The 24,664-nt window shown below is 44.2% G+C and overlaps 1 protein-coding gene across 3 annotated transcripts in view; it reads right to left on the reverse strand.

Moving 5' to 3' along the window:
• Positions 1-5,309: 5,309 nt before the first annotated feature.
• Positions 5,310-24,664, reverse strand: part of CCDC47 (coiled-coil domain containing 47) — a 30,160-nt gene continuing 10,805 nt past the window's right edge. For all 3 annotated transcript variants that reach the window (XM_016190233.2, XM_007527663.3, XM_060202539.1), the window contains exons 5-13: positions 22,514-22,635; positions 21,526-21,591; positions 18,890-18,991; positions 18,093-18,203; positions 16,568-16,653; positions 13,296-13,354; positions 11,863-11,972; positions 9,891-10,058; positions 5,310-5,807 (exon numbers count right to left, since the gene is read on the reverse strand). In XM_016190233.2, coding sequence (XP_016045719.2) covers positions 5,727-5,807; positions 9,891-10,058; positions 11,863-11,972; positions 13,296-13,354; positions 16,568-16,653; positions 18,093-18,203; positions 18,890-18,991; positions 21,526-21,591; positions 22,514-22,635 — 905 coding nt within the window. In that variant the 3' untranslated portion in view covers positions 5,310-5,726. The remainder of the gene's footprint in view (positions 5,808-9,890; positions 10,059-11,862; positions 11,973-13,295; positions 13,355-16,567; positions 16,654-18,092; positions 18,204-18,889; positions 18,992-21,525; positions 21,592-22,513; positions 22,636-24,664) is intronic.

The following is a 24,664-nucleotide window of genomic DNA, read 5'->3' on the forward strand; positions in this document are numbered from 1 at the left end:
ATTGCACATCTTAAAGACCTAGTAGAACAACAACAAAGGAACCCCAAAGCAACCACAAGGACAGAAATCACTAAAGTTAGGGCAGAAATAAATAACATTGAGAATAGGAAAACCATACAAAAGATCAACAAAAGTAAATGTTGGTTCTTCGAAAGAGTAAACAAAATCGACAAACCTTTAGCCAGACTCACAAAACAAAAAAGGGAGAAGACCCAAATAAATCGGATAGTAAATGAAAGAGGAGATATCACAACAGACGCCGCAGAAATTCAACATGTCATGCGAGGCTTCTATGAACAACTATATGCCACCAAGCTAGAGAACCTGGAAGAAATGGACGATTTCCTAGATACCTACCAACTTCCAAGACTAAGTAAAGAGGAAGTGGATAACATGAACAGGCCCATCACAGCTAATGAAATTGAAACAGTTATCAAAAATCTCCCCAAAAAATAAAATTCCTGGACCAGATGGTTTTACAAATGAATTCTACAAAACCTTCAAAGAAGAACTAATACCTCTACTTTTAAAAGTCTTCCAGAAGATTGAAGACACTGGAATACTCCCTGCCAGCTTCTATGAAGCCAAAAGCAGATAGGGACACAACCAAAAAAGAAAACTACAGACCGATATCTCTGATGAACATAGATGCAAAAATATTGAACAAAATTCTAGCCAACCAGATACAGCAGTATATACCAGCAGTATATCAAAAAGTATATCTTTTTGATATACCAGCAGTATATCAAAAAGATTGTTCATCATGACCAATTGGGGTTTATCCCAGGCATGCAAGGTTGGTTTAATATATGTAAATCAATCAATGTGATCCACCACATCAACAAAAGCAAGGCCAAAAACCACATGGTCATATCAATAGATGCAGAGAAAGTGTTTGACAAAATCCAACATCCCTTTATGATCAAAACACTACAAAAAATCGGAATAGATGGAAAATTCCTGAAGATAGTGGAGTCTATATATAGCAAACCTACAGCCAACATCATACTCAATGGAGAAAAACTGGAAGCATTTCCACTCAGATCAGGTACTAGACAGGGCTGCCCACTATCACCATTACTATTCAACATAGTGTTGGAAGTTCTTGCCATAGCAATCAGGCAGGAGCAAGGAATTAAAGGGATACAGATTGGAAGAGAAGAAGTCAAACTCTCCTTACTTGCAGATGACATGATAGTGTACATGGAAATACCTAAGGAATCCAGCAAGAAGCTTTTGGAAATCATCAGGCAATACAGTAAGGTGTCAGGCTACAAAATTAACATTCAAAAGTCAGTGGCATTCCTCTATGCAAACACTAAGTTAGAAGAAATTGAAGTCCAGAAATCAGTTCCTTTTACTATAGCAACAAAAACAATAAAATATCTAGGAGTAAACTAACCAAGGAAGTGAAAGACTTGTATACTGAAAATTATGAGTCACTACTCAAAGAAATTGAAAAAGACACAATATTCCATGTTCATGGGTTGGAAGAATTAACATCATCAAAATGAATATATTACCCAGAGCCATCTACAAATTTAATGCTATCCCCATCAAAATCCCAAGCACATTTTTTAGGAGAATAGAACAAATGCTACAAATGTTTATCAGGAACCAGAAAAGACCTAGAATTGCCAAAACAATCTTGAGAAAAAAGAACAGAACCGGAGGCATCACACTCCCAGATCTCAAACTGTATTATAGGGCCATTGTCATCAAAACTGCTTGGTACTGGAACATGAATAGACACACTGACCAGTGGAATAGAATTGAGAGCCCAGAAATGAGGCCCCACACCTATGGACATCTAATCTTTGACAAAGGGGCCCAGACTATTACATGGGGAAAGCAGAGTCTCTTCAACAAATGGTGTTGCAAACAATGGGTTGAAACATGCAGAAGAATGAAACTGAATCACTGTATCTCACCAAATACAAAAGTAAATTCCAAGTGGATCAAGGACTTGGATGTTAGACCACAAACTATCAAATACTTAGAGGAAAATATTGGCAGAACTCTTTTCTGCATAAATTTTAAAGACATTTTCAATGAAATGAATCCAATAACAAAGAAGACTAAAGCAAGTATAAACCTATGGGACTACATCAAATTAAAAAGCTTCTTCACAGCAAAAGAAACCACTACCCAAACCAAGAGACCCCTCACAGAATGGGAGATCTTTACATGCCATACATCAGACAGGAGTTTAATAACCAACATATATAAAGAGCTTGCTAGACTCAACAAGACAACAAATAACCCTATCCAAAAATTGGGGGAGGACTTGGACAGAATATTCACTACAGAAGAGATCCAAAAGGCTGAGAAACACATGAAAAAATGCTCCAAGTCTCTGATTGTCAGAGAAATGCAAATAAAGACAACAATGAGATACCACTTCACTCCTGTGAGAATGTCATACATCAGAAAAGGTAACAGCAGCAAATGCTGGAGAGGGTGTGGGGTCAAAGGAACCCTCCTGCACTGCTGGTGGGAATATCAATGGGTCCAACTTCTGTGGAGAACAGTCTGGAGAACTCTCAGAAGGCTAGAAATGGACCTACCCTATGACCCTGCAATTCCTCTCCTGGGGATGTATCCTAAGGAACCCAACACATCCATCCAAAAAGATCTGTGTACACATATGTTCTTGGCAGCACAATTTGTAATAGCCGAAACCTGGAAACAACCCAGGTGTCCAACAACAGATGAGTGGCTGAGCAAGTTGTGGTATATATACACAATGGAATACTACTCAGCTGTAAAACATGGTGACTTCACCGTTTTCAGCCGATGTTGGATGGACCTTGAAAAAATCATGTTGAGTGAAATAAGTCAGAAACAGAAGGATGAATATGGGATGACCTCACTCTCAGGCAGAAGTTGAAAAACAAGATCAGAAAAGAAAACACAAGTAGAACCTGAAATGGAATTGGCGTATTGCACCAAAGTAAAAGACTCTGGGGTGGGTGGGTGGGGAGAATACAGATCCAAGGATGACAGAGGACCTAGTGGGGGTTGTATTGTTATATGGGAATCTGGGGAATGTTATGCATGTACAAACTATTGTATTTACTGTTGAATGTAAAACATTAATTCCCCAATAAAGAAATAAATTTTAAAAAATTGTATTTATTAGATAGAGACACCCAGAAATTGAGAGGGAAGGGGTGACAGAGGGGGAGAGACAGACACCTGCAGCCCTTCTTCACCGTGCAGGTGGGGACCAGGAGCTTGAACCTGGGTCCTTGTGCACTGTAACATGTGCCGTCAAGCAGTTTGCCACCACCTGGCCCCATCTTTATTATTTTTTTTATAGGAGTGATTGATAATGGATCACTTTATCCAACAAAGAAATAAATTAAAAAAAATTGTATTTATTAGATAGAGACACCCAGAAATTGAGAGGGAAGGGGTGATAGAGGGGGAGAGACAGACACCTGCAGCCCTTCTTCACCGTGCAGGTGGGGACCAGGATACTTAGGGGGAGGAATCCACTAATAACACAAGGGGTTCTAAAAACTATTATAAAAAGGGTAACTGGTAAACAACTACGGGAATTAATTCCAGGCCAACTCTTTTGATAAAAAGCATTCCAGTGGTGACTTATTACCAGAGCACTGCTCAGCTCTGTCTTATGTGGGGGGACTGAACCTAGGACTCAGGTATGAGTCTCTTTGCATAACCATTATGCTATCTATCCCCACCCTCTAGTGGTGACATTTATTGACCATAAATAATTCTTTGGGTGTTTATTCTTTTTTTAATATGTATTTATTTCCCCTTTTGTTGCCCTTGTTTTTTATTGTTGTTGTAGTTATTACTGTTATTGATGTTGTTGTTCTTAGGACAGAGAGAAATGGAGAGAGAAGTCAGAGAGTGGAAGAGAAAGACAGACACCTGCAGACCTGCTTCACCACCAGTAAAGTGACTCCCCTGCAGGTGGGGAGCTGGGGGCTTGAACCGGGATCCTTAAGGTGGTCCTTGCACTACCGCCTGACTGCCAGGCATTTATTATTGTAGGACGACCCCAGGTAAGTAAAGGGAGCACTTGAGAATCTCATCAGTGGTTTAATATATCTGTCCATAGGTTGCAGTCCATATGAATGCTCAAATTACAAAATTAGCTGCCATGGTCCAAATACGTGGGACTTTAAAAAAATCTTTTAGTCATCAAAAGATAGTTAAGCGTATCAACTTTGATTTCTAAAATGTATTTAAAGATTTGTAAAATATGGCATTAACTTGATTTTGCTATTTTTGTCATCTTACTAAGTTAATTTCACAAACTTAAAAGATCACCTCTCAAGTTTACACTTTTCTGTATTAACATGAAGACAAAGGCCATAACAGTGTCCATGCAGCTAGAAAGGCAAGTCACGGGCCTTCACACAGCCTGTCACTGCCTTAGAACACAGCTGAGCATCAACTCAAAAGGATCTGCCTACCCCTCTCCACCAAAAAACCCAACCCTTCTCCATCCCCAGCAAAATTACAAGTACAAAGTAGTGACATAAAAAAATGCTTTCTTAGTAGGATTTTTAAAAAATATTTATTTATTTATTTATTTATTTATTCCCTTTTGTTTCCCGGGTTGTCTTCTTGTTGTAATTATTATTACTGTCGTCATTGTTGGATAGGACAGAGAAATGGAGAGAGGAGGGGAAGACAGAGAGGGGGAGAGAAAGACAGACCCCTGCAGACCTGCTTCACCACCTGTGAAGCGACTCCCCTGCAGGTGGGGAGCCGGGGGCTCAAACCGGGATCCTTATGTCAGTCCTTGGGCTTTGCGCCACGTGCGCTTAACCCGCTGCGCTACCGCCCGACTCCCAGTAGGAATTATTTATAAAATGCAGAGATCTGAACAAGCTAAATGCTCATGCAGACAGAAGGGCCTGTCCCCTGAGGGTTCTTTCCTTAAGAGGCTAACATTGTGCATGTCATGGCTATTTCTTGGGAACAATACTCTCAGCCTCAACCGTGGAAGAAAAAGCAGAGATAAGCTAGTGGCATAGCCATCACACAGACCGCTGGTTTGATCTGGATGAAGCAGCTACCTTTTCATGCATCTGTTACCTAAGAAAAACAGCATTCTCAACGTTGTTACCTTGCTACTAGGTAAGGAGAGACCTGGCCTTGTTGCTGCCCAAGATTTGCTCCTGTCCATGTGATCCCAGGGTCCGCAGCCATCCCATTGAAAGGTTGGCAACACCTCCCATGCACCAGACATTTAACTACATTATGTTTGACGTCCGTTCAATACAGTGTTCTAGATCTTTCTTACAAGTTTAATGTAGACACAAAAGAAAACACCAAGAAGTATTTATTGTGCAATTCCAAGTCACTTATGGAATCTTGGTTTAGAGTTTTCATAGTCATTGTGACTGCTTGGACAAAAAGAAACTAATTATCTACCTGTAAGTTTCATGATATTTCTTCAAACATCATAGCACTAGAAGCATAGATGATTAATGTTATAACTTTTAAATATTTCAAAACTACATAGATTTCATATATAATTTTAAATAAAACAATCAAAACAATTTGATTATCTGGAAGGAAATTACTGAAACGGAATCCTTCCAATGTATCCATAACCTCTATAAAATTCCAAGCCCATAGCAGAACAAATGAAGAAACAAGGATTTCTCAGTTGCTGAATATTGTTTCCTGTGAGCTCATAGCTTACAGGTGGCATCCAGACTCAGATCTCCGGAACGACTTTACATGGCTTTCACTTTGATCTGTTTCATTTTCATCTGCTTCTTCTCCAGTTTCTTTTGCTCACGCCTCAAGGCAGCTTCCTAGAGATAAAAGAAAGAATTCAATTCATACCAAGTTGTTAGAATACATTAAAAGAACCATAACCCATAATATTGCTCAAATGTGAAATGAGATCCTACGTTAGCACCATTAACAACATTCTAGAGAACAGTTATAGAAGACACTCTCATGCCTGAGACTCCAAAGTCCCAGGTTCAATCCCCCACCACATTAAACCAGAGCTGTGCAGTGCTTTGGTGTTTTTCTCTCTCTTTGCATCTCTCAAAAATAAAATACTTTAAAAGAAAAAAGAATTTAAAAAAATAGTTGTTGGGAGGGGCTGGGCAGTGGTGCATCTGATTGAGCACATGTATCATCATGTCCAGGTACTAGGTTTGAGTCCCCTGCCTGCAGAAGGGAAGCTTCCACAAGTAGTGAAGCAGGGCTGCAAGTGTCTGTCTGTCTCCCCCTCCCTTCTTGATTTTTATGTCTCTATCCAATAGTATTAAAAGGAAAAAAAAAGCTATTGGGGGATGGGTGGTGGTACAGCTGGGTAAGTGCACATATTACCATAATCAAGGACACAGGTTCAACCCCCCGGCCCCTACCTGCAGAAGGAAAGCTTCAGAAGCCGTGAAGCAGTGCCACATATGTTCCCCTACCCCCAACTTTCTCTCTGTCCTATCAAGTTAAATAAAAATAGTTGAGTGGTGTGGGATGTAGCATAGGTAGACAGAGCAAAAATCTTGAAAGCCTGAGGTCCTGAGTTCCTGCCCTGGCACCAAAAATGCCAGTGATACTCCGGCTAGTATGCCGGCTTTATCCTGTCAGCACCCTAGGCTTACGACTGAGCCTGGCCCCTCGAGCACTGAAAGACGCCTCAATGCTATGGCATCATTTCCTCTCCCCGTCTCCGTCTCTCTTGTCACTATCTGAAAAGTTGGCCTACAGCAGTAAAATACCAGCAATAACAAAAACAAACCAGCCAAACAAAATAAAAATGTAACAAAACCCCTCAAACTCTTCAGATCTTATTTAATCAGGTTATTAGTTATAAATTATCTCTCACATCATCTTCAACTTAAAATCATCAACTGGTAAAAAAGTCATTTGAGACTGATAGAGAACCAGAGCATAACTCCTGCACACGTGATGCCAAGCATCAAACTCAGAATCCCAAGCTTCTCTGCCCCAAGCTTTATCCTTCTGCCAGGCTGCTTAGTCAGGAACTAGGAGATAAAAGCTCAAAGCAGGTCACCTCAATAGCAAGCACCACTAGTTAGTATTACCTGTCTGAGGGAAAGTCTACGTGCGACTTCATTGCTTGTTCCTAGCTGGACAAGTACAACCTCAAACATGCCTCACCTGGTTGAGGACAAGCAGGAGCAGAGAGTATATACTGCTCTTTTTTTTTTTTTTAATATTTATTTTATTTATTTATTCCCTTTTGTGGCCCTTGTTGTTTTATTGTTGTAGTTATTATTGTTGTTGTCGTTGGATAGGACAGAGAGAAATGGAGAGAGGAGGGGAAGACAGAGAGGGGGAGAGAAAGATAGACACCTGCAGACCTGCTTCACCGCCTGTGAAGCGATTCCCCTGCAGGTGGGGAGCCGGGGTTCGAACCGGGATCCTTATACCAGTCCTTGTGCTTTGCACCACCTGCGCTTAACCCGCTGTGCTACAGCCCAACTCCCCATTATACTGCTCTTGAAAGAGTAACACATCCCGTTTCAGGCTCACAGAAGCGGGTCTGAGCCCATTTTCTTAGGCGTCTGCAATAACCTACATGTCAAAAGTTGGAAGTCCTTTTGGTACAGCTACATAATGGGACATCAAGAAGACTACCGCAGGGCAGTGCTTTGACTCCTTCACGGAGCGATCCGGGACAAAGGGCACCAAATAGGCATCTTTACAAATCCTAGTTTTACTCCATTGATAAGTATGTCATGGGTCGGGTTGTGGTCTAGTGGATAACAGAGTGAACTCTCAATCACAAGACTGTTGAGTTCGATCCCCGGCATTGCATGTGTCAAAGTGATATTCCGATGTTTCTCCTTCCCTCCCCCACTCCCATCCAATCGCTTATAATTCAATAAATAAATCTTTATTAAAAACCAAACAGGCTGAGAAGATGGCATAATGGGTACGGAAAGACTTTCCTGTCTGCGGCACTAAAGGTCCCAGATTCAATCCCTAGCAGCAACAGAAGTCAGAGCTGAGCAGTGCTCTGAGGGAGAGACAGACAGAGGGGAGGTGGGGGTCTGGGAGATGGTGCAATGGGTAAGGCACTGGACTCTCAAGAATGAGGTCCAGGGAGTCGGGCGGTGGCGCAGCGGGTTAAACCACGTGGCACAAAGCGCAGGGACCGGCCTAAGGATCCCGGTTCGAGCCCCCGGCTCCCCACCTGCAGGGGAGTCGCTTCACAGGCGGTGAAGCAGGTCTGCAGGTGTCTGTCTTTCTCTCCCCCCTCTCTCTGTCTTCCCCTCCTCTCTCCATTTCTCTCTGTCCTATCCAACAACAAAGCAACGTCAACAATGGCAATAATAACCGCAACGAGGCTGCAACAACTAGGGCAACAAAAAGGGGGAAAAATGGCCTCCAGGAGCGGTGGATTCATGGTGCAGGCACCAAGCCCAGCAATAACCCTGGAGGAAAAAAAAAAAAAAAGAATGAGGTCCTGAGTTCAATCCCCAGCAGCACATGTACCAGTGGTGATGTCTGGTTCTTTCTCTCTCTGCCTGTTTTTCTCATTAATAATTTTTTTACATTTATTTATTTATTTTCCCTTTTGTTGCCCTTGTTGTTTATCATTGTTGTTGTTATTGCTGTCATTGTTGTTGGATAGGACAGAGAGAAATGGAGAGAGGAGGGGAAGACAGAGAGGAGGAGAGAAAGACAGACACCTGCAGACCTGCTTCACCGCCTGTGAAGCGACTCCCCTGCAGGTGGGGAGCCGGGGGCTCGAACCGGGATCCTTATGCCGATCTTTGTGCTTTGAGCCACCTGCGCTTAACCCGCTGAGCTACGCCCGACTCCCTCTCATTAATAATTTTTAAAAAGATTTTCATATATTTATTTATTCATAAGAAAGACAGGAGGCGAGAGAGAAAGAAAGAACCAGACATCACTCTGGCACATATGCTGCCAGGGACTGAACTAAGAACCTCACGATTGAGAGTCCAGTGCTTTATCTATTGTGCCACCTCCCAGACCACAATAAATAGAATCTTTTTTTTTTTTAGTATTTATTTTATTTATTTATTCCCTTTTGTTGCCCTTGTTGTTTTATTGTTGTAGTTATTATTTTTGTTGTCGTTGTTGGATAGGACAGAGAGAAATGGAGAGAGGAGGGGAAGACAGAGAGGAGGAGAGAAAGACAGACACCTGCAGACCTGCTTCACTGGTTGTGAAGCGACTCCCCTGCAGGTGGGGAGCCGGGATCCTTATGCCGGTCCTTGAGCTTTGCGCCACCTGCGCTTAACCCGCTGTGCTACAGCCCGACTCCCAATAAATAGAATCTTAAAAGAGAGAGACAGGGAGTCGGGTAGTAGCGCAGTGAGTTAAGCGCAGGTGGCGCAAAGCCAAGGACCGACAGAAGGATCCCGGTTCGAGCCCCCAGCTCCCCACCTGCAGGGGAGTCGCTTCACAGGCGGTGAAGCAGGTCTGCAGGTGTCTGTCTTTCTCTCCCCCTCTGTCTTCCCCTCCTCTCTCCATTTCTCTCTGTCCTATCCAGCAACGACAACAATAATAGCTACAACAATAAAAAAACAAGGGCGGGGAGTCGGGCTGTAGCGCAGCGGGTTAAGCGCAGGTGGCGCAAAGCACAAGGACCAGCATAAGGATCCCGGTTCGAACCCCGGCTCCCCACCTGCAGGGGAGTCACTTCACAGGCGGTGAAGCAGGTCTGCAGGTGTCTATCTTTCTCTCCCACTCTCTGTCTTCCCCTCCTCTCTCCGTTTCTCTCTGTCCTATCCAACAACGACGACAATAATAACTACAACAAGGGCAACAAAAGGGAATAAATAAATAAAATATTTAAAAAAAAAACAAGGGCAACAAAAGCAAATAAATAAATAAATATAAAAAAAGAGAGAGAGACAGACAGAGTGACAGATGTGTCTCACCTCCAGCCTGCGCTGTTTCTCGGGATCCTCTTCATTCATGATTCGTTCCTTCTCTGCTCTCTTCTTCTCCTCACGTCGGGACTGTGCCGCTTCCTGCCTCTGCACATGCGTCAACTTCAAGAAATTCTCTTCTACCCGAGCGCGGTTCTTATCTGCTTTTTGTTTGCCCTTTCACCAAGAAACAAAGCATTTCATATAAACCCATTCTAGTCTAAACAGAAGCAAACCACATTCTTTCAAGTTACCGTGTCCACTAATACTTTCAAGTCAACCAGCAAAGATATTAACACCAAAATCATTAAGAGTTGACAATCTTTTAAAAATATTTTATTTATCTATTTTCCTTTTTTGTTGCCCTTGTTGTTTTTATCATTGTTGTGGTTATTATTATTTTATTGTTGTTGCCGGATAGGAGAGAAATGGAGAGAGGAGGGGAAGACACAGAAGGGGAAAGACAGACACCTGCAGACCTGCTTCACCGATTGTGAAGCAACCCCCTGCAGGTGGGGAGCCGGAGGGCTTTATCCGGGATCCTTATGCCAGTCCTTGAGTTTCGTGCCCTGTGCGCTTAACCCGCGGCGCTACTGCCTGACCCCTTAAGAGTTGATAGTCTTGGGAGTCAGGCGGTAGCGCAGCGGTTAAGCGCAGGTGGCGCAAAGCACAAGGACCGGCATAAGGGTCTCGGATCAAGCCCTCGGCCCCCTACCTGCAGGGGAGTCACTTCACAGGTGGTGAAGCAGGTCTGCAGGTGTCTATCTTTCTCTCCCCGTCTCCCCCTCCTCTCTCCATTTCTATCTGTCCTATCCAACAACTAAGGCATCAATAACAACAACAATAATGACTACAACAATAAAACAAGGGCAAAAACAAAGGGAAAAAAAAAAAAAAGAGTTGACAGTCTTACAGTGAACAATATTTATACATCTTTCCCATATTTGGGAGCTACTCTCTTCTCTGATCCAGCTTTCTAGCCCCCTTTCTAGCCATGACACAATCTCCCGAGACAATAACTTGGGTCCACCTGCATACCAGATGTAAAGCTCAGGCAAAAACTAGTAAAGTCATGGGCCCCTTGGAATATACCTAAAATAGACCTTCTAGCTATTTCCAAAATGGAGACCCCAAATCTTCATCTGCAATATTCTTGGCTTTAGATTCATGATTAGTCAACAATCTGTTTAGCTTTTTATGTTAACTCTTTTTTCAGGCACCAAGTTCCAGATGCCAGCATGATGCCAATATGATTTTGCTGGTCAGATGACCCCACCATGTGTTCTGCAGTGCCACTTTCCCAGAGTCCTGCCCTACTAGGGACAGAGAGAGACAGGCTGGGAATATGGATCTGCCTGTTCCCGTGTTCAGCAGGGAAGCAATTACAGAAGCCAGACTTTCCACCTTCTGCACCTCATAATGTCTCTGGGTCTATATTCCCAAAGGGACAGAGAATAGGAAAGCTTTCAAGGAAGAGGATGGGATACGGAGTTATGGTGGTGGGAATTGTAACCCCCTCCCTTTTTTTCTGCCTCCAGGGTTATCGCTGAGGCTGTGGCTGCACTACAAGTCCACTGCTCCTGACGGCTATTTTCCCATTTTGTTGCCCTTGTTGTTTATCATGTTTTTATTTTTATTGTTATTACTGTCATTGTTCAACAGGACAGACAGAATTCTAGAGAACAGGAAGACGGGGGGGGGGGGGATATAGGTACCTGCAGACCTGCTTCACCGCTTGTGAAGCTCCCCCCCCCCCCCGCAGGTGGGGAGCTGGGGGCTCAAACTGGGATCCTTAAGCTGGTCTGTGCGCTTTATGCCATGTGCGCTTAATCCACTACGCCACCACCAGGCCCAGGAATCGTAGCCCTCTTATCCTATGGTCTTGTCACTATTTCCATTTTAAAAATAAAAATTAAAAAAAAAAGTTGGCAATCTGTCTTCATCCCCAGAGAGAAAACAACAACAAGGCTGCAGGTCTTACTTCTCTGTTGAGCCGGAACTTCCTGGCTTTATCAATGGAATAAATCACCATGTTCATCAGGGGTAGCAAAGCCTCCATATCCTTTGGGTAAGTGTTACCTAAGCCAGGCACTAGAAAACAAAACCATGTTCCTACTTCTAGTAGCATTAATATTCCTGGTCACTCAACTCTTTTCCTCTCCTCACACCCCTCCCCCTCTCACCTCTCGGGTTGTCGCGGGGCTTGGCACTGGCACTAGGAACCCACCACTTCTGGCGGCCATCTCCCCTGTACACTTTGTTTGATAGGACAGAGAGAAGTTTAGAGGGAGATAGGGAGAAAGCTGGATACCTGCAGGCCTGCGTCACTACTTGTGAAGTGTCCCCGCTGCAGGTGGGGACACAGGGCTTGAACCAGGTCCTTGTACACAGCAGTGTATGTGCTTAGCCAGGTGTGCCACCCAGCAGGGCTTGAACCAGGTCCTTGTACACAGCAGTGTATGTGCTTAGCCAGGTGTGCCACCCAGCACCCCGCTTTTTAACCAGAACACTGCTCAGCTCTGGCATAGGAGGAGAGGGATTGAAGCTGGGAACCCAGAGCCTCAGGCACAAATCCTTTTGCATAATCATGATGCTATCCTACCTTTCCCACCACCCTTTTTGGTGTGTGTGTGTGTGTGTGTGTGTGTGTATGTGTGTGTATGTATGTTTAAGTCTTTCTCCAAGTTTTTTAGGCAGTTAAAATACAGTAGAAATCTAAACTATAAGGTATAAAATGGTCTTTTATCAAATAAACATGCAAAATAAACAGTAGGCATGCGATTTGTTTTACTATACTTTAAAAAAATCCTAAAAATAAATTGCTTTATTTATTACATATTTATTACATGAGAGTTACGAGGGTAGGGTACATAGCATAATGGTTATGCAAAGAGACTCAGGCCTGAGGCTCCAATGTCCCAGGTTCAAACACCATCACTACCATAAGCCAGAGCGGAGCAGTGCTCTGGGAAAGGAAAAACAAGTTACAAATGATGTGAGCAGGAGATCAGATCTGCAAGACTGCCACTCTAGTGCTGCAGGGAACTGCTCAAGGCTGTCGCAGGTGAGCTATATTATAGCTATCTTTTTTTTTTTTTTTTTTAACATTTTTCTTTTATTTTTTAAAAAAATATTTACTTATTGGATAGGACAGAGAGAGAAATGCAGAGAGGAGGGGAAGACAGAGAGGGAGAGAGAAAGACAGACACCTGCAGACCTGCTTCACCGCCTGTGAAGCGACTCCCCTGCAGGTGGGGAGCCAGGAGCCCGAACCGGGATCCTTATGCCGGTCCTGGTGCTTTGTGCCACCTGCACTTAACCCGCTGCACTGCCACCCGATTCCCTGTCTTTAAGAAAAGAACAATATTCTCCTTAATATCATTTCATAGAAAACAAAGGATCCAGATTACTTACCATTAAATGTAAACAATAGTGTCCTCTTAGTTTCAGGTAGCTTTAAAGGTTGACCTTCCCTGTTATCAAAAAAGTGATAAAAAAAGTCTATTTAGAAAGATTATAAGATGGTCCGGGAGGTGGCACAGTGGATAGAGCATTGGGTTCTCCACCATGAGGTACCGAGTTCAATCCCCGGCAGCACATGTACCAGAGTGATGTCTGGCTCTTTCTCTCCTCCTATTTTTCTCCTAAGTAAATAAATAAATTCTTACAAAAAACAAAACAAAAAAAACGTACGAGACTTTCCATGAACATAAACAGCCCAGCCCACTCAGGTGAACAGATGCTTCAAACAATCAGCACAGTACTTGGCTTGGCATCCTCCAAACAAATACAATGTAAGAGCCTAAAGGAGCTTTATTAACATTTTAATTATTTATTGTTTTCATGTAAAAGACACAAAGAGACCAGAGCACTGCTCAGCTCTGGCTTATGGGGGTGTGGGGGATTGAACCTGGGACTTTGGAGCCTCAGGTATGAGAGTCTCTTTTTGTATAACCATTATGCTACCCTCCCTCCTGGTCATCACTGTAGGCAGACTTTTTCACATAGAAAGCCAGAGCAGGGAGTCAGGCGGCAGCGCAGGTGGAGCAAAGCGCATGGACCGGCCTAAGGATGCCAGTTTGAGCCCCCAGTTCCCCACCTGCAGGGGAGTCGCTTCACAGGCGGTGAAGCAGGTCTGCAGGTGTCTGTCTTCTTCTCCTCCTCTCTGCCTTCCCCTCCTCTCTCCATTTCTCTCTGTCCTTTCTAACAACAAATGACATCAACAACAAAAATAACTACAACAATAAAAAACAAGGGCAACAAAAGGGAAAATATAAGTATCTATATAAAGCCAGAGCAGTGGGTGCATGGAGCAGACACCAAAGCCCCTCAGTACAGGGTGGGGTGGGGGTGTCAGGCTGGACCTGGGCATGTGCACCATCAAGCAAGTACTTGCCCTGGCAAGTGACCCCTCTCTTACACATGGACTTCTCCAGCTGTGCCCCCCTGGCAGGTACTGGATTTCATTTCACCTGGGGAGTCCCAAAAAAGTCTCTCTCTTTGAGACCCACATTATTCTGCTATCAAGTTATTATTTTTTAAGAAATATTTATTTTACCAGAGCACTGCTCAGCTCTGGCTTATGGTGGTACAGGGGATTGAACCTGGGGCTCTGGAGCCTCAGGTATGAGAGTCTCTTTGTATAACCATTATGCTGTCTACCCCTGCCTTGTTAGCAAGTTTTTTTTTTTTTTTTTTTTTTAACCAGAGCACTGCTCAGCTCTGGCTTATTTATGGTGGTGCAAGAGATAGAACCTGGGACTTTGGAGCCTCAGGCATGAGAGTCTGTTTGCATAAACATTATGCTATCTACCCCTGCCACCCCCTTTTAAAAAAATATTCATTTCCTTTTGTTGCCCTTGTTGTTTTATTGTTGTTGTTACTGATGTCGTCATTGTTGGCTAGGACAGAGAGAAATGGAGAGGGGAGGGGAAGACAGAGAAGGAGAGAGAAAGACAGACACCTGCAGACCTGCTTCACCGCCTGTGAAGCGACTCCCCTGCAGGTGGGGAGCCAGGGGTTCGAACCGGGATCCTTATGCCGGCCCTTGTGCTTTGTGCCACCTGTGCTTAACCCGCTGCACTAGGCCTGACTCCCAAGTTATAACAAGTTTTATAAAAAGCCACAGCTCAGCTCTGCTTTATGATGAGGTCAGGGACTGAACCCACGGACCTTGGAGACTCAGGCATGAAATCGTTTGTATAAAGGGGGACAGGCAGTGGCTCACGTGGTTAAGTGCACTTACTGCAGTGTGTAAGGACCCAGGTTCAAGCCCCTGGTCCCCACCTGCAGGGGAAAAAGCAGGGCTGCAGGTGTCTCTCTGTCTCTTCCCCTCTCTATGTCCCCCTCCCTTCTCAATTCCTCTCTGTCTCTATCTAATAATCAATAAATAATATAATTTTACAAAACTACTATGCGACCTCCCTGGCTTTTACTTTGTTTTCTGGCCAAAGGACTGTTCAGCTCTGGCTATTTGCAGTGCTGGGGCTTGGGGGAACTGTCGAACCTGGAAACACTTGCATGAAACTCCTGACTACTACTGTTGCACTCCTTCTCCAACCACTACATCAAGTTACGTTAAATAAATATGTTTTGTCTTATTTTAATGGATGTTTTTAATCCATCAAATATCCATAGGATACCCTATCTTATCTTCTTATAATCAAATATTTTATTTTTTAAGTCAGGTTCAGAATCAATTTAGAAATCCTTTAGTATAGCATATACAATTTCGTTCTATCACCGAAAATTCCTCTGTAATCTCTATCAGCCCTTCCTCCTCTTCTCATACACGCTAAGGGCTCAATGAATGCTACAAAGCTGTATCTGTCACCACCCCCCCCCCCCACGAGCTGGGCAAGGTCCTGAGTATTTCCCACACATAATAACTAAAGCCAACTAAGACTGGGTTTTAAATGTCCCCCAACTCTACAATTCATGAGCGGGTAGTTCTAAAAACACAGTTGAGGTCAGAACCGATTCTTTTTTTTTTTTTTTTTTTTAATCTTTCTGTGTAAAGCAGAATTAGGTTCTAAGCTCAGATAATTATAGATTGTCACTCGTATTGGGTGTGTGGTGGGACATTTGAAAGTTGAGACAGGATCATGCTTTGTTGTATTAAACAGTACCAAATATTGGGTCAGAACCAATTCTACACCAAAGGTAAACTTGAATGATTGTGCTCACCCGAGACAGATGTGAATTCAAATAAATGCAAGTCTTAAGTGTACACGCTTGACTAATATTATTACCAAGCCAGCAACTTTATGGAAATCAAGGGTGCTTATAATAGGAAATGATATCATCACCCTACTACTCAAAAAAGGAAACGAGAAAGTGCCATGATTCAAGACAACGCATATTACAATCAAGTATAAGGCAAGTATCACAGGTAGGTGTCAGATATTTTAAAAAGTTAAGATTACAAAGGAGAAAGATGATCAATTTCAGTTTCTTAGCAACAGGTACTCAGGAAGACTGTCACTCATCTCACCGAGGGTCGGGCATAAACCAGTGACACATGCAAACAGGGGAGGGAGTTCATGTGACGCATGCAGTTAAGGCAAGGGGAGACTTGCCCGGCCTCCCCTCACCCATACGGTGAAGGCACTGAAGCAGCACCTTGCAGGCACTTTAACAGAAAGCCAATACAGAAAGTCAGTTTCAATACATTATCTCATACGTACTCTTGCATAATTTTTGGACCAGAGAACTGGTCTGAAAAATGAACGGATTCAATCTTGTCAGCATAATGTGTAAGAAAGTGAACCATCTGAAATAAAAGAAAATGATTTTTTAAGTGGGTCTGATGAATTTTCCTTTTTTCATAAAGATACTTAACCTTTAATCCTTCTCATGTTTGCACAATGCCATTAAGACTCAAAATTTTTAGAAACTGGAGTTTATATAAAGCACCACTCTAAAGGCACTAGGCATACCAACGATCAAATTTCTTCTTACTAATAGATCAAAATATGTCTCCAAATAATTTCCTGGAAAAGAATAAAAGCAGAGAAAAATCTGGTTGTCTAGGAAATGGTGCAGTGGATAAAGTAATGAACTCCCAAGCATGAAGTCCCAAGTTCAGTCCCTGGTAGTACATATATCAGAGTGATGTCTGGCTCTCTCCAGTCCTATATTCTCACTAATAAATAAAGTCCTTAAAAAATCTGAAATAATTCAGGGATCACCGCCCCTCCAGTTACCGCTGGGGTTTGGTGCTGGCACTATGAATACACAGCACCTGGTGGCCATCCCCTGCCCCCTTTTTCCTTCTATTTTATTTTAACTTGATAGGACAGAGACTTTGAGAGAGAGGGAGATAGAGATTGAGATAAAAAGATAAGATACCTGCAGACCTGCTTTGCTGCTGGTGAAGCGTCCCCCCTGTAGGTGGGGAGTGTGTTCACTGGGTGCACCACCGCCCAGGCCCCAGGGGATCCTTTATAAACCCATCACTTAGAGCTTTAGAAATGCCTCTGAGCAGTCCTGCATTATCAGGATAAGACATGTTATCATACAACAATTAGCAAGAAGAGGCCTCTATACAACTCTTTTCTCCTTTATCTAAAAAAGCTAAAAAAAACCAGACTAGGTGATATGGTGATACAACTTAAAATTGTATTTTCCAAAAATCTGAAAGTAACTAGCCGGACTAGGGACAATGTGCTCTTGATTTTCAAAGAACTTCATGACTAATCAAGTCATCTTAAAAAAAAAACAAAACAAAAAAAAACACCCAACTATTATTTGTGAAAGCAATGCCAGGGACCGAACTTGGGATCTCATGCTTGACTTTATCCACTATGCCACCTGCTAGTTCATTAACCAAACCATCTTCTTTTTTTTTTTTTTTTTACAAATTAATCCACTGCTGAGAAAGGTATCTGAAACCGTGCCAAAGAAATATATGCCGGGGCAATGCACGTGGCAGCACAGCTGGCGGCGAGAGCGAGTGCCCGTGTGCTAGGCCTCGCGCGGACTGCTTCTGCAGCTGGCAGAGAGAGAGTGCCCGTGTGCTAGGCCTCGCGCGGACTGCTTCTGCAGCTGGCAGAGAGAGAGTGCCCGTGTGCTAGGCCTCGCGCGGACTGCTTCTGCAGCTGGCAGAGAGAGAGTGCCCGTGTGCTAGGCCTCGCGCGGACTGCTTCTGCAGCTGGCAGAGAGAGAGTGCCCATTTGCCAGGCCTCGCGCGGACTGCTTCTGCACCCTCACCTTTGCGTCCATCATCCCCTCTGTGACTTCTCCCATCTCCGACAAGATAGCCAAGGAATCTGGCAATCCATACTTTGCTCCAGACTTAGGCTTATCACTACAAAACTCACTCTAGAGGAAGAAGAAATTGAAGACAAGACATTTTATTTTGCAATATGCACTGATGTGCTTCAAGGTACTGTTAACTACATTCAAGTGATATAACAAAATGTCCCGTGTAGTCAAGAGGCAGTTTCTTTTTCTTTTTTCCCTTTTTTTGCCCTTGTCTTTTTATTGTTGTAGTAGTTGTTATTGTTGTTATTGATGTCGTCGTTGTTAAATAGGACAGAGAAATGGGAGAGAGGAGGGGAAGACAGAGAGGGGGAGAGAAAGATAGACACCTGCAGACCTGCTTTACCACCTGTGAAGCGACTCCCCTGCAGGTGGGGAGCCGGGGGCTCGAACTGGGATCCTTATGCCGGTCCTTGTGCTGTGTGCCATGTGCGCTTAACCTGCTGCGCTACCGCCCGACTCCCCACCTTCAAGTTTTTAAACTTCTTTGAGCACAGAGATATTGGAAGAGGCAGTTTCTACAGTTTTTTTTTCAATCTTTATTTACTTGCTGGATAGAGACAGTCAGAAATCGAGAGGGAAGGGGGTGAGAGAGACAGAGAGACACCTGCAGCACTGCTTCACCACTTGTGAAGCTTCCCCCTGCAAGTGGGGAAGGGGGGCCTCAAACCCGGGTCCTTGTGCCCCGTAACATGTGCACCGCCACCTGCCCTCAGTTTCTATGTAGTTAAGTTAGAACAACATACCAGGTCCTGCATCTCTTTCTGTAGTCGTACCAAGGCTTTCCGAGTGCCAACAGCAAACACATATGTATCCATGTCTTCATCATTCATGGTTACTTTTATTTGCTGAAACATAAAAAAAAAATTCACCAGTAAGGTTCTGTGACTGGCACGTTCTTCTTGTCTTCCAAGGTGCCCAGCTCTGAGAATCATTCTATTGTATTGCTTCATCAGCTGCTTTAATCAAGAGACACCATCACAGGTAGCTTTAGCTGCCCAAGTGAATCCTCAGAAAGAAAGCTGAGGTGTTTATGAAAGGGAGCATGCAGTAAAGACACGAAGGTGATCCCTAGTTGAAAGTAAGACAATGGGCTGGGGGAGCGAAGGGAGTCGGGCGGTAGCCCAGCGGGTTAAGCGCATGTGGCGCAAAGGCTTGGACAGGCATAAGGATCCCGGTTCAAGCCCCCGGCTCCCCACCTGCAGGGGAGTCGCTTCACAGGCGGTGAAGCAGGTCTGCAGGTGTCTGTCTTTCTCTCCCCCTCCTCTCTCCATTTCTCTCTGTCCTATTCAACAACGACAACCTCAATAACAACAATAACTATAACAAGACAAGGGCAATAAAAGGGAATAAATAAATAAATATTTTAAAAAAATGGTCAGGGGAGATAGTATAATGGTTTTATCCACTGCGCCACCTCCCAGGACACAGTATAATGGTTTTGCAGAAGATTTTCTTTTTCTTTTTTAAATTTTCTTTCTTTCTTTTTTTGTATTACTTTTATTTATTATTTATTGGATAGAGACAAAAATTGAGAGGGAAGGGGTTGATAGAAAGGGAGAGAGAGAGAGAGACAGAGAGACACCTGCAGCCCTGCTTCACCACTCGCGAAGCTTTTCCCTTGCAGATGGGGACTGGGGGCTAGAACCCTGGTCCTTGCACATTGTGACATGTGCTCTCAACCATGTGCGCCACCACCCGGCCCCTGCAGAAGATTTTCATGCCTGAGGCTCTGAGGGCCTAGGTTCAATTCCCAGCACCACCTTCAGTCAGAGCTTCCCCACTCATGAAACTTCTCCTCTGCAGGTGGGAACCAGGGGCTTGAACCTGAGTCCCTGTGCCAGACAACCTATATGCTCCGCCAGGTGCACGACAGCCCACCTCCTAAATAAATAAATAGCAACAAACAAACAGACAGAAAACCACCAGGTGCATGACAGCCCACCTCCTAAATAACTAAATAACAGAACAAATAAACAGACAGAAAACCTAGGTGGTCTGGGAGGTGGTGCAGTGGATAAAGCACTGGACTCCCAAATTCAATTCCCAGCAGCACATGTACAAGAGTGATGTTCTGGTTCTTTCTCCCTCTCCCCCCCCCCCCCATCTTTCTCATTAATAAATAAAATCTTTAAAAAACAAAAACAAAAACAAAAGACCTAGGATAGTGGCTAGACGGCTGAGCCTAAGAGCAGGAGGCTCAAGTTCCGTTTCCAGGATCACAGCTTCCAGTGATGCTCCGGCACGCCCTTCTCCCTCTCAGAGTTTTCTCTGTCCTATCAATGAGAATAAGTAAGTTGGGAGTCGGGCGGTAGCGCTTTGGGTTAAGCGCATGTGGCGTTAGGGGCAGGGACTGGTGTTAAGGGTCCCCGTTTGAGCTCCCAGCTCCCCCCACCTGCAGGGGGGTTGATTCACAGGCAGTGAAGCAGGTCTGCAGGTGTCTGTCTGTCTCTCCCCGCCCCCCGTCTTCCCCATCTCTCTCCATTCCTCTGTCCTTTCTAGCAAAGACAACATCAATAACAACAATAAATGTAACAATAAAAAGGGCAACAAAAAGGAAATAAATATTTAAAAAAAGAGAAAGAAAATAAATAAGTCAGGGGCTTAGTGATGGCGCACCCAGCTGAACGCACATGTTACAGTGAGCAAGGACCCAGGTTCGAGTCCCCGGTCCCCATCTGCAGGGGGAAAACTGTGTGAATGGTGAAGCAGGGCTGCAAGTGTCTTTCTCCCGATCACCCACATCCCTCTTGATTTCTGGTTACCTCTATCAAATAAATAAATAAATAGATAATTAAAGTTTATGGGCTGGGTGGTGGCAGACCTGGTTGAGCGCACACGTTGCAATGCACAAGGACCAGGGTCGAGCCCTCAGTCCCCACATGCAGGGTAGGGCTTCATGAGTGGTGAAGCAGGGCTACAGGTCTCTCTCTCTCCCCCTCTTCCCTCTCTATTTCTCGCTGTCTCTACCCAATAAATAAATAATTTTTTTTAAAGTTTAAAAATATTGAAAAGAATTAACAAATTCATCCCATTATGGATCATGATTTGTCCTATTAGAAAAGGTTTTTTTGAAGGGGGCTGGGTGGTGGTGCACATTTTACAGTGCACAGAGGACCCAGGTTCGAGCCCCTGGTCCCCCCCCCCCCCACAGGGGGAAAGCTTCATGAATAGTGAAGTTGGGCTGAAGGTGTCTCTCTGTCTGTCTGTCTCTCTCTCTCTCCCTTCCCTCTGACTTTCTGGCTGTTTCTATCCAGTAATAAATAAAGGCATTAAAAAAAAGTTTTTTATTTGTTTATTTTTTTAAAGAGAACCTAGGCAAGAAACAAGTTTAAGAAATGAAAAATTCAGTCTGTACAAAGGCAACAAGAAGAAGACATACCACTTGGTCACTCACTGGTCTCATCATCCGGGCCAGGACATTCAGTAAGTCCTGTCTCTTCAGGAACTGGAAAAATAAAGAAAACAGCTAGCAGTATTATTTACTATAAAGACAAGACCTTGGAAGAATCATCTGCTTCATGAAATGGACTCCCATTTGCTAATGGCACCTGCAGCCCTGCTTCACCGCTTGCAAAGCTTTCTCCTGTAGATGGGGCCACCATGGGCTCAATCCCCGTCCTTGCTCATTGTAATACGTATGCTCAACCAGGTGTGCCACCACCTGGCTGAAAGGTCACTTTTTTACTTCATTAAAAAAACTATCAAGTGGGGCCGGGTGGTGGCGCACGTGGTTGAGCACACATGTTACAATGCGCAAGGAACTGGGTTCGAGCCCCCAGTCCCCAACTGCAGGGAGAAAGCTTCACAAGTGGTTAAGCCGTGCTGCAGGTGTCTCTCTGTCTCTCACCCTCTCTATCCCTCCCCTTCCCTCTCAGTTTCTGACTGTGTCTATCCCATCAATCAATAAAGATAATTTAAAAAAAAATAAAAAAACAAACTATCAAGTGTGAAACATCAATCCCCTAAAAAAAAAAAAAAAAAAAAAAAAAAAAAAAAACTATCGAGAGGCTGGGAGTATAGATTGACCTGCCAACACCCATGATCAGCTTGTTCAGCGGGGAAGCAATTCCAGAAGCCAGACCTCCCACCTTCTGCACCCCACAAAGACCCTGGGTCCATGCTCCCAGAGGGATAAATAGGGGAGGTCTCAAGGGAGAGGATGGGCTACTGAGTTCTGGTGGTGGGAACTGTGTGGAAATGTACCCCTCTTAAGCTTGAACCTGGGTTGCAGGTATGATCTACCTCACTGACCCACACATTTCATTCTAAGTTAAACTTCAAAAGATGAGACGCTGAAATTTAAGGGTCTAGAATCAGAGCTGGAAGCGGCCGGAAAGGTGCAGCATGTCGCCCAGGCCCCTACTCACCCTCAGCTGGATAAGCATCCCCTCACAGCACACTCGGCCAGAACACCACAGGTTGTAGATGTGCTCGTTCTCTTGGTTCAGCTTTCCTGTGCTTGTGGCTTCCTTGTTAGTTCCATCATCCCCTAGGTGTAAAGCCGATTAATGTGGTTCACTGAAAGTGCTGGAGGCCGAGTACCATGATCTCTTCCACTGTACCACCCCCAAGTGATCACAGCTTTCAGGTAGCAGTACAGAACTCTCTTTTGGGCCACATGTTAAAATAGATGGTCATCAGTACTTTTTGCTCTTAAAAGTTCTTATTGTCACCATTAGAAAAATTATAGACCGGGAGTCGGGCGGTGGCACAGTGGGTTAAGCGCACGTGGCGCAAAGCGCAGGGACCGGTGTAAGGATCCCGGTTCGAGCCCCCGGCTCCCTACCTGCAGGGGAGTCACTTCATGGGTGGTGAAGCAGGTCTGTAGGTGTCTGTCTTTCTCTCCCCTCTCTCTCTGTCTTCCCCTCCTCTCTCCATTTCTCTGTCCTATCCAACAACAAAGCAACGTCAACGATGGCAATAATAACCGCAATGAGGCTGCAACAACTAGGGCAACAAAAAGGGGGAAAAATGGCCTCCAGGAGCTGTGGATTCATGGTGCAGGCACCGAGCCCAGCAATAACCCTGGAGGAAAAAAAAAATTATAGACCATGTTTTTGAATAAAAAAAAAAAAGTATGCAGTGTCAAAGAATGCATTTAGGGCCCTGTGCATGTGTAATACTGCTGAGCAATACGCCAAAACTCAATTCTTCTGTTCCTTTTCCCTTTCTTGAGAGGGAAGGGAGGAGAGAGGGGGAGAGAGAGACACCTGCAGACCTGCCTCACCGCTTGTGAAGTGAATCCCCCTCTGCAGGTGGGGAGCCAGGGGCTCGAACCGGGACCCTCTTGCTTCGTACTATGTGCGCTTAACTTGGTGTGCCACTGCCCAACCCCTGCAAGCTTACTTTTTCAATAGCAAAACTGATAAACAGTAGAATTAATAGTTGTATTTTAGGTCAAGAAAAGGCTCAAATCTCCATGTCCTCTCTAACTCAAGTGTATAAAAGACACCGTTGAGTCCCGCAAAGTAACACAGACCGATAGGCCGAACGAAAACACGGAGAGCCCTGCTCAGCTCTGGCTTAGGGTTGTGCTAGGGACTGAGCCTGGAACCGCAGAGTCGCAGGCATGAAAGTCTTCTGTCTCCCCAGCTCTTATTTTCTATTTCCCAGAAACAGCACACCCAGTACAGGATATTCCTTTTTGTGTATGAGGTCCCGAGTTCAAGCCCGAGCAGCATGTAAGAAAGCCCCATGGATGGGAGTAGAGTGGTGCCATGGTGCTTCTTCTCCTTCCTCTACCTCTCTAAATGGAAAGCAGGAAGAAACTGGCTCCGGGTTCATTGCTGCTGCTGCTGCTGTGTAAGAAACAAAACACACCAGTTTTCAGGTCAAAGAGCATTCTGAAATACCGTCGCAGTAGACAGAGGCTTGGAAAGCTGGTAGACTAGATTCTAATATCACTGTGGCAATTTAGCAGCTTAAGTAGATTTCTCTACTATGTGTGCTAAACCTGGTCCACCACCGCCTGGCCCTCTAAATTTAACATTTCTAAATCAGTTTCCTCCTTAGGGAACTAAAAACCACACTCAAGTATTACTACATTCTTAAAAAAAAAAAAAAAAAAAAAAAGCCAAGAGCCCAACATAACCGATAAACATCTGCATTAGAGTGAAGTATATGGATGTTGCTTACTATTGAAGAGAAACAGAAAGCTAAACGTAAAGCAAAGGCAAATACAAGCCAGCTAGTGTGCTCACGTGGCATTTTGCCTCCCCAAACTGGCCGCCTACAGGAGGTCCTCGACGCACTTCAGAGCACATTGTTCTGATCTTTCCTTCTGTTAAGCAGACAAGCAAAGTGTCTAGAACTTGAAGGAGTGTTGAGGGATTTCTAGTTTCTGAAAAATAAACTGAAAGTACATCAAGCTACCTAAAACGTCCAAATCCCTTGCTTTTCAGGAATTTTTGAATCTCACTTACTCTAGTGCGGTAGGGACAAGGCTTGACCCTGAGAACCTGAGTTGTATAAATGAAAAACAGGTACACTGTCCAGGTGAGCTGTCTCTGCTAGTCCTA

The sequence above is a fragment of the Erinaceus europaeus genome, chromosome 12 (genome assembly GCF_950295315.1).
Source record: "Erinaceus europaeus chromosome 12, mEriEur2.1, whole genome shotgun sequence".
In the NCBI taxonomy this organism is placed as follows: domain Eukaryota; kingdom Metazoa; phylum Chordata; class Mammalia; order Eulipotyphla; family Erinaceidae; genus Erinaceus; species Erinaceus europaeus.